At 38.7% G+C, this 14,498-nt stretch overlaps 1 protein-coding gene across 1 annotated transcript in view; it reads right to left on the bottom strand.

Moving 5' to 3' along the window:
• Positions 1-14,498, bottom strand: part of LOC120538217 (hephaestin-like) — a 70,809-nt gene that overhangs the window by 13,331 nt on the left and 42,980 nt on the right. The window contains exons 8-12 of the mRNA XM_039767672.1: positions 13,039-13,189; positions 12,570-12,782; positions 7,983-8,193; positions 3,131-3,270; positions 2,792-2,923 (exon numbers count right to left, since the gene is read on the bottom strand). Of these exons, the coding sequence (XP_039623606.1) occupies positions 2,792-2,923; positions 3,131-3,270; positions 7,983-8,193; positions 12,570-12,782; positions 13,039-13,189 (847 nt within the window). The remainder of the gene's footprint in view (positions 1-2,791; positions 2,924-3,130; positions 3,271-7,982; positions 8,194-12,569; positions 12,783-13,038; positions 13,190-14,498) is intronic.

Raw genomic sequence — 14,498 nt, 5'->3', positions numbered from 1 at the left:
GGTCATTTTGAAATATGCTGAATCTGTTTTCATTTTCCTTTCAGTCTATATTTAGTTTTAGACATTTTAATGTATTTTGTGCTCATAAGAATCACTTATGTATACTTTGAAATCACTTTTGTCCAGAATCTCCTGACTTACAGTTGTGCTTGAAAATTTGTGAACCCTTTAGAATTTTCTATATTTTTGCATAAATATGACCTACAACAACATAAGATTTTCACTCAAGTCCTAAAAGTAGATAAAGAGAAACCAGTTAAACAAATGAGGCAAAAATATTATACTTGGTCATTTATTTATTGAGGAAAATGATCGAATATTACATATTTTTGACTGGCAAAAGTATGTGAACCTCACGGATGATCAGTTAGTTTGACAGTAAAATTAGAGTCAGGGGTTTTCAATCAATGGGATGACAATCAGGTGTGAGTGGGCACCCTGTGTTATTTAAAGAACAAGGATCTATCAAAGTCTGCTCTTCATAACACATGTTTGTGGAAGTGTATCATGGCACGAACAAAGGAGATTTCTGAGGACCTCAGAAAAAGAGTTGTTGATGCTTATCAGGCTGGAAAAAGTTACAAAACCATCTCTAAAGAGTTTGGACTCCACCAATCCACAGTCAGACAGATTGTGTACAAATGGAGGAAATTCAAGACTACTGTTACCCTCCCCAGGACTGGTCGACCAACAAAGATCACTCCAAGAGCAAGGCGTGTAATAGGTTCACATACTTTTGCCACTCACAAATATGTAATATTCGATCATTTTCCTTAATAAATAAATGACCAAGTATAATATTTCTGTCTCATTTGTTTAACTGGTTTCTCTTTATCTACTTGTAGGACTTGAATGAAAATCTGATGATGTTTTAGTTCATATTTATGCAGAAATATAGAAAATTCTAAAGGGTTCACAAACTTTCAAGCACAATTGTACCTGTATGAAAATGTCCTCACATATGATATACCATTCAATGTGTCTTGATGTCCAGTTATGCTAGGCATTAAGCTTTTTGTGAGTTCTCCTCAATTTTTGGCCTTTTAGACCCAAAAAACTCTCACTAATAGGCAATTTTGAAGCATATTTTGTGTAGGAAATTACACCTTTATGGTGATATGAGGAGGACTTGAAATTGTGCATTCTGCATCAGCTGACCCCAGATGTTTTCAATCCCTTAGTATGAAACAAGGGGTCAAATGTACACCTATTTGCAAAACTTCTAAAAAATTAGTATCAGTAATATAGGCATGCTGTGTGTCATTTTATACTGTTTCAAGGTTCAGTCAGTCATCCGTCTTGGCGATCCTAAATTGTCCCTAGTGTGTGCTTGGTGTGTGGGTGTGTGTGCCCTGCGCTGGGTTGGCGCCCTGCCCAGGATTTGTTCCTGCCTTGTGCCCTGTGTTGGCTGGGATTAGCTCCAGCAGACCCCCATGACCCTCTATTAGTATATAGCGGGTTGGAAAATGACTGACTATTTCAAGGTTGGTGATCACAAATTTGATAATATTTTTGATATGCGATTCTTTACTGGTGGTCTTAGCCCTCTAAAAGCCAGTCTCAGAAAGTTAAAAATTACAAATTTCAAACAGAAGCATGTGGGGTATTGCTTTAGACTATTTCAAGGTCAGTGAAACCAGCTGGGCAAATCGCACCTTCACATGTAAACCCGAGCAGCCAAATTCCTTATTAACAATTCCAGGGCATCTCTGCTTCAAATCCACTCAAACTTACATCCACAGAGCCTGAGCACACTGTTTTTTAACTAAACACTTACACAATGCCATGGACCCCTAGCACACATCACTACAGAATTACACAATGGTTGAGACAAGGCTTCTCCTGGACCTCTCAGTTTTATTGCCCATGTGCAGTATCATATGACTGCTACCTAAAAGAGGTCGCTTAGCAACTGCCACAGATAGGAGGAGTTAGGGCACAGGGACATCCAAAAACAGGAACCTGGAGCAGGAACCCAGCCCTTTCCTGGCTTAAAAGTTAAATTAGATGAACACTAGGGATGGATCCGCAGTTCATTCCTGGCATAATATTTAGTTCCTTCATTTTCATCTTTTTTATGTTTGTTGTTATTCAGTTACATGTTTGTTATATCATCAAGTGTCACGATTTTAGAATTGGTTTCCAAGACACTACTTGTCTCTGCACATATATGATGTTATATAGGTGTGATCCCATTTTTTTGGCAACGTATTTTATTAAAAGGAAGGGCACATCCTCATTAATTGTATGCTTTGTTTAAAATAAAAGAATGAAACATTTTTTCAAGTGAGAGAAAACAATGTTTTCAGCCAATTTCATTTTGTGCTGTTTTGCTTTTAGTTTCAATGCTTGTATATTCCTGATTATGAGCAGCTATTGCCCTTTTCGATTTGGTAGGGATCCCAAGATTTGGTAAATGAACTTAAAAGGAAATTAATATCTTACTAATAAAGACAATTTTAAAAACTTTTTGATAATTTTTTTTTACTATTTTTAAAGAAGGATCAAATTGATCATGAGTCTTGGTGACTTGAACCCCAGAACCTGACAAATATAAATTCTTGAAAGAACAAAATCTAAGTCAGTCAGTCAGTCTGTGTAATGAAAAATATGAGACACAGCAGGGATGACATGAAATTTGACACAATGCAGAAATGTACTGAATGGGAACTTCCTTCAAAAGAAGTCACTGTGACATTGTGAGAACAAATAAAATAAGTCTTTGAAGAAATTATCACTGGGTAGCTAAAGTACATGCAGACATAATAAGACATATCCTGAAGTAACTTACCTGGTCGTGTAGCCAAGACGTTCCCCTTATTTGGTTCTTGAACACCATGGGCATGTATAGAATAGTGACGTGAAGCCTTGTTTTTAAAGATGATGAGAATGACGTCTCCTACCTCAGCCCGAATGAGAGGACCTAAGGAAGATAAGGGCAGAGATGGCTGCTGAACAATCAGACCCAGAGTACTTGAACTTGGGTTATAAATGGAACTCTCACTGATGTCTCAATTCGAAAACACGAACATCAAAACCATAAAGCAAGCAAAAACCAAACCAGAAGGTGGCCACAGAGGATACAGAGGAGATATTAAAGGTTATGAGAAAATCTGCAATGTCTACCTACCAAGGATTCCCAAATGCTCTTCGCTCTGCCCTCTTGCTTTCCGCTGTGTGAAGGTGCCATCTATGTACTCCCTGTACACCACCTTCTGATATTTCGACCCTATGAGACCCTCCTCTTGGCCAACAAAGACATGACCATAACTGTGAAGAACACAAAATGCTAAATATAGTAACTACCTTTGAAAGAACTATGCTATTTTTTATTTGAAAGAATCACTAAACACTCGACACTGTATATTGAAGTTTTGCAGTAAGATGGCATTTTGAATGTATCTCCTGACGTATACATTTAAATGTCATATTTTATAATACTTAACAATACAAAAGAAAATAAGCTGCATGGATGGCAGGATGGCACAAATTAGTACTGCAGCCAGACAGCTGACATATTCTGTATTCAGAGACTGACTCTTTCACCTTATACGTGAAGTACAAATGCTCTCTATATTCATGTTTTCTTAGAGTACTCCAGTTTCCTCTTAAACTGCAAAAGACCTGCATGTTAAGTTAATCAGTGACTTCAGATTGGCTGGAGTGAGAGCGTGCTCTACGAAGGCTGCCATCTGCTTTTTACCTGACGCCTCTGGGATTGGTTTTGGCTGCCTCCCGTATTGGATAGATGAATAAATATGAAACTTCATAGGCATCACTTTGCAGGCTTGATTATTAAAAACAGTCCTGATCACTAGAAGCAGTAGCTGATGTTAACCTAGAAAACCTTCTGCTTTAAAATAACATAACAAGCTGATTGAGGACCCCAAGTGGCTTGTGTAAGAATGCACACAATGGTGTATCCTTATCGTCATAAGAAGCTTGAGTTGCTCGCTAACATATGATACCAGATCTCCATAGACTCAGATCTTCACCTCACCTTCATTTCTTTTGCTTAATGCCTCTTTGGGTGTGCCTGATCATGAGCAGTGGCTGATGACAGTTGTCCTATTATCCTAAAATTTCAGTTTTAATGAAAGCCTCAGGCGTATGGGTTCAGTTTGTGACCCCATTCACCATGTGTCTGAAGAACACAGTCTCTGGTTTCATGTTTTCTCAGAGTACTTCGGTTTTGACCTAAATTACAAAAGACCTGAATGTTAAGTTAATCAACAACTTTAAAATGACTTGGGGGCTGACGGCCAGATGACAAGATGACGTGGCCAAAAAAGATGGATGGGAATTAGTTTATTCACAAGGGGGAAATTTAAGAGCTGCCAGTTATTGTGCATCTTAAGGACATGGGAGATAAAATACAGAGTGCATCCACAAAGACATGGGAAGAACAAGAAAACCACATAGGCAGTGATGTGGCTGGACTAACAACTTCATCAGTGATGAAATAGATGGCTAAAGCAACAAATAAGAAAGCAGAAGCAAGATGAAGAATCATAAGTAGGACAGTAAGTAGAATGTAAAGCAACTTTTGTCTACTCAGGGTTCTGTTGTGCCAAGGAGAAGAAAAGGAAGTTTACACAGAATAAATGATTCTTTTTCAAGAAATCAACCAGCAGATAAAGTATAGAACAACAGCAAGACAAAAGGAATACTCAATAAATATTCTGGTGTAAAAACTAAAAAAACAAAATCAATTGATCAAATCCCAAAACCATTAGCAAATCAACATACTGCTTCTGCTGTCACTGGTACGGGGCAGATATAATAGACATGGGTCAGAAGATGAAATATAGTCAAAATAACCACACAGAAGTCCGTACCAGATGATTACAATACACTGTTGTCAAAGTCAAAAGTTGTAGCTAAAGTTTTTTTTTTTACCAGGAAAGACTAGACAGAAGAAATTTGCATTCAAGGTCTTAAGGAAGATATCCACAACTTCGGATTGCAGGAAGTGCATCATGTCAAACTTTAAACTGATGACATCAAGGGTCACGACCCTGCTGGAATGAGTCCCTAGCAACGCTGTAGCAACTGCTCTACAAAATGCCAGCACCCATACTGAACAAAATGGCATTGGGAAGAGGTGCAACAATAAATCAACCATTTAAAATGAATTTTCAAGTCAAAAATTATTACTAAAATTAAAAACTAATTGCATCAAAATCCTTAATGTATATAAAAAAGTCAGAATGGCATAACAGTAAAGTCAAACCTACTTTCTAACAATAGAGTTTCCTTCAAAACCGAAACTAGACGTATTCTCTAAATATTCCTCTAACCAACACAGATTTGTTGAGCATTTCAGATCTGTGCAAAAATTAGGATACATGGTGCAGTGTACTGCCATCTTATATAGGAAATGGCTGATGATGTCACACATTACGGCAGTGGTGATCACTAAACCAGCAAATGCGCTGTTACCAAAAATGTAAAACAGTCACAACATCAAGAAAAATACACAAAAAAAGCTGTGCTCACGTTTAAAATAACAAACAATAAAACAAAAATTTTATTGAAATTCTCAAAATTGTTGAAAATGTACTAATAACTAATAACAGAAATGTATTGCATTATCAGAACTAGCGACTGACCAAGAACTAATGCACTGGTAATACAGAAGTCTTTTACATGATCCTACAAGAGTTAAGTGGGTATTCCTTGAGGTGGTGGTGGGGGTGTAGCACTTCAGAAATATGAAGGACTGTAACTGTAAATGATGGGTAACTGGCTCACATTGAGGCACATTTCTGTAAAATATTGCTTAGGTGGTAGAAGGTTGCAAGATAGAAGAAGCAATACAAGGGAACAGGAGCATAAAAGAAAGTAGGCTGGTAACTAGAAAGCCTCACCAAGTCTGGTTAAATATCCACTAAGTGTCCGTATAGCATACAGTAAATACTCTATGATCACTGAAATGGAACAGAGGTTATGGGGGGCTGGTTCAAGACCAAGAGAAATATTTCAGACAGCAAGATGACATTGAGCAGTTCCTGCTGTATTATGGAGGGTAGGCAACTTGGGAGCTACTCAGGGAACTTGGCCCTTGCATTAATAATTCAAATTTAAGCATATTAGGTGTCATACATGTTTGCTTAGGAGACAGTTTATGTGTTTGAATAAATTTATGTTCCCACCAGACCAGGGGTTGGTGCTGCCCTCTAACTCTTTCTCCTCTTTCCCTACAGACCAGCCAACAAACCCTCAGCCTAAAGTAACTTCTGATCCTCAGAAGACAGCCAGCATCACTTCCTCTTCTGGTCCTCAAGATCCCACCTCCTTCTGATGTAATTTCTGGTTCCCAGAATACCATTCTCCCATTTCATCACTTCCTGCATACCAAATATATATGGCAGTCATTTTTGTTTTTTCCTCAGTTCTTTTTTGTCTGTAAAGACCAACTTTAACCAAACTTCTTTTAAGTATATGGGGTGGATCCCCAAACCTTTCACGTTGTTTTGTGTATTCTTTTACAGGGGATATCCACTGCTACCAGAGGAAGCTCTGGGTGGATGACTGCTGGACTATCAGTGTGTGTTACTAACCCCAGAAGTAGTTATGTGGATTTCCTTGAAGGTAAACAAGTGAATTTAGATTTGTTAGGTGAGTTGAGGCATTGGCTCAACTGGTAGTTATGTAATGCGACTAGAATATGAATAGACAGTGGGCAATGGGTAGAGGAGAGTCTTGTGGTGCTTCAGTCACTGTGGTTTTTAAATAGTGGACAAGTGGATGAGCCCCCCAAACAGTTATGGACCAGACCAGATCCAATTTAATAATAATAATAATAATATTAATAATAATAATAATACATTTTATTTATTTGTAAGCACCTTTCTAAACACTCAAGGACACCAAATAATAGATAAAACACATATTATAAACATTACAAAACTTAAAATCAGACAAATCAATTATAATCAAAGAGAAAAAGCAGTCTAAAACAAATGAGTTTTAAGTTTAGATTTGAAAAGTGAGAATGAATCAATGTTTCTAAGCTTGGATACTAATGAGTTCCAGACCTGTGGAGGAGAGCAACTGAATACTCTGCTCCCCATGGTGGTAAGACAGACAAAAGGGACAGTCAAGTAGATGGAGAAAGAGGATCTAAGGGTGCGGGAGGGAATGGCAACATGGAGGAGGTCAGACAGATATGGAGGGGCAAGGTTGTGGATAGCCTTAAAAGTTAACAGAAGAATTTTGAATTCAATGCTGAACTTAATTGGAAGCCAGTGAAGCTGCTGAAAGACGGGAGTGATATGGTGAATAGAGGGGGTACTAATAATGATGTGGGCAGCTGAATTCTGGACCAGTTGAAGTTTATAAAGATATATGCAAGAAAGACCAAAGAAAAGAGAATTACAATAATCCAGACAAGAAGTGACAAGGCTATGAACAAGGATAACAGTGGTGTGGGGAGTGAAGGAGGGGCGAATACGATTAATGTTACGCAGGTGGAAATATGCAGACCGGAAGATGTTACTGATGTGGGACTGAAAGGATAAAGTACTGTCAAGGATGACACTCAGACTCTTAACCTGTGGGGAAAGGGAGACAGAGGAATTATCAATAACAAATGAAAAATGATCAGTTTTGGATAATGTTGATTTTGTACCAATGAGGAGAACCTGAGTTTTATCACTATTTAATTTAGTCAGTCTCAGTGGAGCAGCAGTTTTTTTATTAAATAAATAATCATTTCAAAGTAATTTGACCTTTTATTCTGGATTAAGGTGACACACAGGGGTGTCCCACTCAAGAGTGCTGGACTGAAGATCCAAACCACTGGTCTAACAAGGTGAATACTCAACCCTGTCACTTTGCCTATATGGTTGAAATATGCTACATGAAACAAATTAATGGCAGGATTTGTTAAGCAGGAGACCTCCCAGTAAACAACAATCTGATGAAACCCCAATTGGCACAGTCATATTTGCATTGTTAAGAAAAAAATAGGGCATTACCTGTCCTGCATTGATTTGTTGAATTTTTTCAACTCCCAACTCCGGTCAGGAGAGTAATCCCACTCAAGCTCCTCGGCAGCTATGTACACAGTCCGGACATTAGAGAACTCTTTGGAAGGCTTATCCTCATGTCCACATTGTGCAACCTGGTACTCAAGCTTCATTCCAGCCAGGAAATGACCGCTAGTTTGACAGACAATTCCAAATGTGCCTAGCAAAGAAGCAACAGCATTTCTCCATGTGAGTAAGTTAAGAAATGTAGGGCACCAAAGAAGAAAGGGGCTCACAGAAATAATCCAACAAAAGGTTCGGTCATCTTAAAACAGTAGGATTTATGACATATGAAAAATACACTAAAGGGCATCTGGAATGGCAATGAAGGGGCTAAGAATGAGGACCAGAGTGAAACAAAAATGGGTTGGCACTAAATGAGTCTTAATTCTTTATGACATTTTCACTTTGACACAAGGACCTAGCTGAGTTCATTTGTATGCCCCAGTCTGACTGGCACTAACAGGAAGGACATGATAGTAAGAAATTTTACAGCCATCCACACCGAACAGAGTTTGTTGAATGAGTCACTTTAGGGACCCCTTTGTCGTAGCACTCCCTTTGATTTCTGGTATGTGGATGACAGGCACACTATATGCTTATATCAAAAATGCTGCCTCACATTATCTAATTGAAGATCAATGCTGTAGTTATAGACTCTACTAAAGAGTTTGCACCCTGATCGCTTCGCTCGCCATCACCCCGAGTCTGCACTATGTATGTGCCAGCCACTCTGCATCTCTGCCCCTCGCATTGTGAAGAGGGGGACTGAAAACCTCCTCTTAAATGGTAATACAATGGGAAACAAATACAGTTTTCTTTACCTCCTGTTTGCTCGATCAGCTGCTGCCTTGCTGCTGCTGCTGTGCCATGTGATCTGCATCTCGCGCAGCACTTTGAACATTTAAAAGCCTGTACAGCAGCTGTCCTACTCTTTGACTTTTATTTCCGGCCCCGGGCGTGGTCAAATCTCTTGCCACAAAGTCTCGTACTGCGAGACATGCGTTCTTGATATTTGTTAATTTATAATTTAAAAACGGAATAAGAATCTGAAAATCTAACAACATCATATTAAAGTTCATTAAATTCTGAAAAGAATGATACAAACATATATATGTAGGTTTTAAAATAAGCCCGATTTAACGTGTGATAGAAAACATGTCATAAAAACATCACATAAAATTGTTACACAAAATCATTGCACTTTTAGGATTAGGACTTTATATATACTGTATAGAGTAGATAAGCCACATACCTACATTATCAAAGATACTTAAGGTTCACAGAAGACCAACATCTATTTCAGCAGTAAACAGTCCAGCATATGAAGTCACTCCATCTTGCTAACCAGTCAGGCATACACCCACTGTCCTGACACCAAGCTGGTAGGTAAAGTTTTGAGCAAAACCAGGAGATGCATGTGACAGCTACTCAATTTTTTAGTTTATACATATCTCCTTTACAAGCAAGTGCCATCACCAGAAGTCAGAGAAATATTTTAATAACAAAGCTAACAAGAGAACAAAAGTGAAGTGGAGCTTTCTTTAATTTTAAAGTGCTGTTAACTACTGTGAAAGGAAGACAGTTCAAGAGTCTGTTGCCTACCAGGAAGGAACACCACTACCAGGACATTGAGGTTTTGTAAGCCCTGTTACAAATATTGTGGGTCAGTGTCAGGACTTCTTTGAAAATAAGAGGAGTGGCATGAGCCATTATAGTTCAGTGTGAAGCCTTGCTTATAAAGGCCTCATCCAGTCAGTAGACACCTGAGCTTGGTTTTGGGACAACTGTTGAAAAAAAAAAATCAACTGGCTGGAGGAAGAGGAGACCAAAGACTGGACTTTTTGAAGAGTTGTCAGCAAGCAGATTTCACATGATAGCATATTACATCATGTCTCCTTTGTGGGTCTAACCTTCCTTTAATAAATCTTCTTTGGGTTTAGGCATGGCTCACATAATAATAATAATAATAATAATAATAATAATAATAATAATAATAATAATAATAATAATAGTCTTTAGCTTATGGCTCAGCAGTGCCTGGACTCCTGTGTGCCTGCGTGTCTTGTTAATGCACAGCAGGCTGAAAAACACTCTACACAGCCTACAGCTCAGGAGTTCATTATCTCAAGGCAGCAGTACTCCCTTCTGGATATCATAGTTGCTGAGGATGCTATTATGTTCTGCTTTGTGTCTATTAGGTAATTTGCATTTTGTTTATAATAGTTTGTAATTCAGCACATCAGCCTCTTCTCCCTTTATGCTAGTTATTTGAGCATTTTAAGGATCCATTGCACTTTGAAATGTGTGCAATCAGTGTTACATTGTGGAAAGAGAGCATGGTGGGAGGACAACATGCAAAAAGTAAACGAGAGCCATTATAATTTAAGATGCCTTCCAACTGAGTGCTAATTTGCTGATAGACCCTTAGCAAAATGCCAAGGAACACCAAAGATTTGTATAATTCATCTGCTAGAGGTGTCATTTAAGGTTTATGGAAGATTTATGAAAAATTAAAGTCCATTATTGTAGCACTGGGTACAAGGCAGTTAACACTTGTTAGCCTGGTGCCAGTTTCATCACATGAGTCTGTCATGTCTAATAAAGCAGCTCTGGCAAAGTAAAGAAAGTAGCAATGATAACCAAAGGTGCTAAGTTGCGGTTATCCTAGGTTCCTTTATTCAATGGGTGCAATGAAGTAACCAAACACACACCATTATCCATTATAAAAATAGACAGAGGCCAATGTGTAGCACCACCCTTACAATAAGAACAACATATGAAAGCTGTGCACTATTTTTAGGAAAACCTCACAACAGTTGATAGTGACTGTTGAGTTTCAGCCAGGGTCCAAACAGCTGTTTTTCAACAGCCATTTTTATTTTATTTTCATTTTTGTGTGTGTGTGTGTTTCACAAGTGGTTCCCCAAGAGGCAGATCCACCTACCCATCCCTGCAATGGACTGTTCTCAGCCCTAAAGTCCATTGAATATGCTTGGTGGTTTGGTAGGCTTAGTGGTTTATTGGGCTTTTGTGTATTTATGAGTTTTTAACCATTTTTCCCATTTTTTGACCTTTCTACTGGACTGTGTTTTGGGACTTTCTTTGCCTTCGATTGTCTTGTTATTTTAAGGCAACTCCTGCTTTGCTTTTTGTGTTTCATTGTTAACAAGCATTTTTTTAAATAAAAGTAAATCTTTTAATTTAGAAAGATTTAACATTTGCCCTCTCATTACTAGCTGGGATTTAACAGTTGTCCACCTGTGGTGGTCATTTTGAGCTATTTTTGCGACTCTTGTGCTTTGGAGCCCCAAGTTCATGAAAGTGACAGCTTTTGGGGCAAGCAGATGGATTTCACTGAGAAAAGGTGAAAAGTGGGCCTTGTTCACTGAAGTTGTTAAGCGTTACACTCATTTGCCAGAAAAGGAGCTCAGGTAAGCAACATTGCAGCTCCAAGTAAAGTTATCATATTAAAATGTCCCAGATGGGAAACACCTAAGGCATTAAAAAGAACAAACAACATACTGATGAATACACAATAAATGATGGCTCCCCATAAACATCAGTGTAGAGGCTTGTGTCTAATTCATAAAGGAATAAAATATGTCAACATGCTGTCATGTCTGGCCTTAGGGCACATCAGGGTTTAAATCAATAAATACAATAAAACAAACCACATAGTGAGAACAGACCAAATTTTATATGAAGTAAATTAAACATTTGCAATGCATTTTCCAAACTTAGTAATTCTTATTAAAAGAAGACAAGAAATATGACGACTCAACTTATAATCAAAGAATAAAGTGTAGCTGCTGAAGGCTCATGAATTTGGTGTCTTATAAATTGAAACGGGGTCTGTAACATAGATACTCCTACTGTAAAAGTATGAGCGTGGTCTCATCCGGGATTGGGTGAGGTTCTTCACCTGGTTGAGAGGCCAGCCCATCAAAGGTGCAAGAAGAAAGGACAGGAGATGCGAACGTGGTTTCACGGGCATCCCGGCTGAGACGAACTGAAGATTCTTACCTGGATGGTAAGCCAGTATAATGGAGAGATAGAGGGAGGCAATCAGCTCTGACTATCTGCTCCCCCTCTATATTAGATGGCAGAATCCCTGGAATTCAGCATCCAGGGCATACTGGGAACTGTAATACAGTGGAGTAGGTTCCATGGGTGCTGCCAAGATTCGTGATCCCTACTCTCACAGATTTCCAATTGACCCGGAAGTGCTTCCAACAGACGATGCATTGGCACCAGAAGTACTCCTGGGTCTGGTATAAAAGGAGCCGCTCTGCTTTACCTAGGTACTAAGGTTTGGGAGGAAGAAGACAAAACTCTTTGAAGGAGTAGAAGGAGAGAGTTTGTGGTACTTTGGTTGTGTTCATCTCTTTGCTATGGGACCATGATGAATAAAAAGGACAATATTTAAACCAGTGTTGAGTGTGTTGGTGTCTAAAGTTTGGAGCTCGGTGGTTATAAGATATTCCTGTACACAAATGTATTCATAAGGTTGAAAGAGCAGGAGATAACACATACCCACATTGTCAGGCTGCATGAAGGCAGTAGCAAAGGTGTGAGGCATAAGCGCCACAGAGTCCTTATGTCTCCCATTGATCTCCACTGAGTTTCCTTGGAAGACCACTCCATGAATATCCACTTCACTACCCATACCCATGAGGTGCCAGTAGACATTGTTCTTCAAACACAATTCCAGTCCAGGAAGGTTTGCATACATGAAACCATTGATTGCTGTATGAAAGACAATGCCAGTTATTCATTAGCATCTATCAGACATGCCAACTAAATGCAGTTCTGGCCCTTTTCTTCAAGTTTATTTTATACTGTTTTATGCACCTATTGTATACTGCTCCAAACATTTTCCCTACACATTTGTTCTTAGGATATCTGTAGATCCATAGCATTAAGAAATGTTACATTATTTTTGGTAAAATAAATGGGCAGGCATGTACAAGGGTCCTTATGACCCAAAGATGTAGCATCCTACCATGCATAAGGTTGGATTCTCTGAAACTGCTGTCTTCTGTATCTGTCTCCTCCAGATTCAGGGATGCGTTCACCAAGCTCTGAGTCAGGTACCAGCTGAGGTTCTCGTCAAACTTGGCAAACAGAAGAAAGAACCGCTTATCCATCTCCTGCTACATCAGAGAAGGAAAAATATTTCAAATGAACAAGAGCTGTGCCCTAAATTCTGCTAGAATACAATACAAAAGCTTGAAGATACACATTTCTGAAACCAGTCCTAGAGGACCCCTGCAGTTGCCAATCACTTTCATCACCAGAGGCTGATTTCTTGTGTAACTGAAGTCTTTGCTAATTAATCAGCTTGCTTCTGCCTTCAAATGAAGACTGAGAAATATTGTACGCTTCAGTAAGTAATTAATCTTTCTAAAAATGCCCAAAGAGGAGTTTAACAGGTAAAACGAGTTCAGTTCCTTAATGCAGCTACACAGTTACGGCATTTTCAAAGTTATTGTCTGTTTTTACATGCATTTTTTATTACTTTTTAATTTAATATTGTTTTTTGTATCAGTATGCTGCTGCTGAAATATGTGAATTTCCCATTGGGATTAATAAAGTATCTATCTATCTATAAAACAGCCAAAAGAACCACAGATGCAGGCTAAACAAAAACACTCTCACAATTATTAGCTCAAGTATTTGCTTATGTAGTAATACACAAATAGAGGGTAGAATAGAATGTTAAATAATAACTCTATTAATGTGCATATCATAATACACTCAAATTTGTGTTAGATTTGGGAAGATTATGGAATTTAATAGTGTCCTTGTGATCAAAGGATGTAGCATCCTTTACTGAATCATGTCATCCAGAGACATTTTATAATGGCACAGCCATAGTTGGGTGCATCCGCAATGGGAAGCATAACAAATACAGGACACTTGCGGAGGACTTTGTTAAATGGTGCAAATGAAACCTCCTGCACCTCAATATCAGTAAAGCTTCTTCTTATTTTGGCTGCTTCTGTTAGGGGTCGCCACAGGTGATCATCTTTTTCCTTATCTTCCTGTTCTCTGCATCTTGCTCTGTTACACTCATCTCCTGCATGTCCTCTCTCAGCACATTCATAAACCTTCTCTTAGGCCTTCCTCTTTTCCTCTTGCCTGGTAGCTCTATCCTTAATATCCTTCTCCCAAAATACCCAGCATCTCTCCTCTGCACATGTCCAAATCAACACAACCTCACCTCTCTGACTTTGTCTCCCAATCTTTCAACTTGAGCTAACCCTCTCATGTACTCATTTCTAATCCTGTCCATCCTTGTCACACCCAATGCAAATCTTAGCATCTTTAACTAGCACCTCCAGTTCTGTCTTCTGTTTTTTGGTCAGTGCCGCCAATCCATATAACATAGCTGGTCTCACTACTGTCTTGTAGACCTTCCCTTTCACTCTTGCTTGTACTCGTCTGTCACAAATCACTTCT

The sequence above is a fragment of the Polypterus senegalus genome, chromosome 10 (assembly GCF_016835505.1).
Source record: "Polypterus senegalus isolate Bchr_013 chromosome 10, ASM1683550v1, whole genome shotgun sequence".
In the NCBI taxonomy this organism is placed as follows: domain Eukaryota; kingdom Metazoa; phylum Chordata; class Cladistia; order Polypteriformes; family Polypteridae; genus Polypterus; species Polypterus senegalus.
Note: the sequence above shows the minus strand (reverse complement) of the source record. Positions and strands in the feature narration are given on the sequence as shown.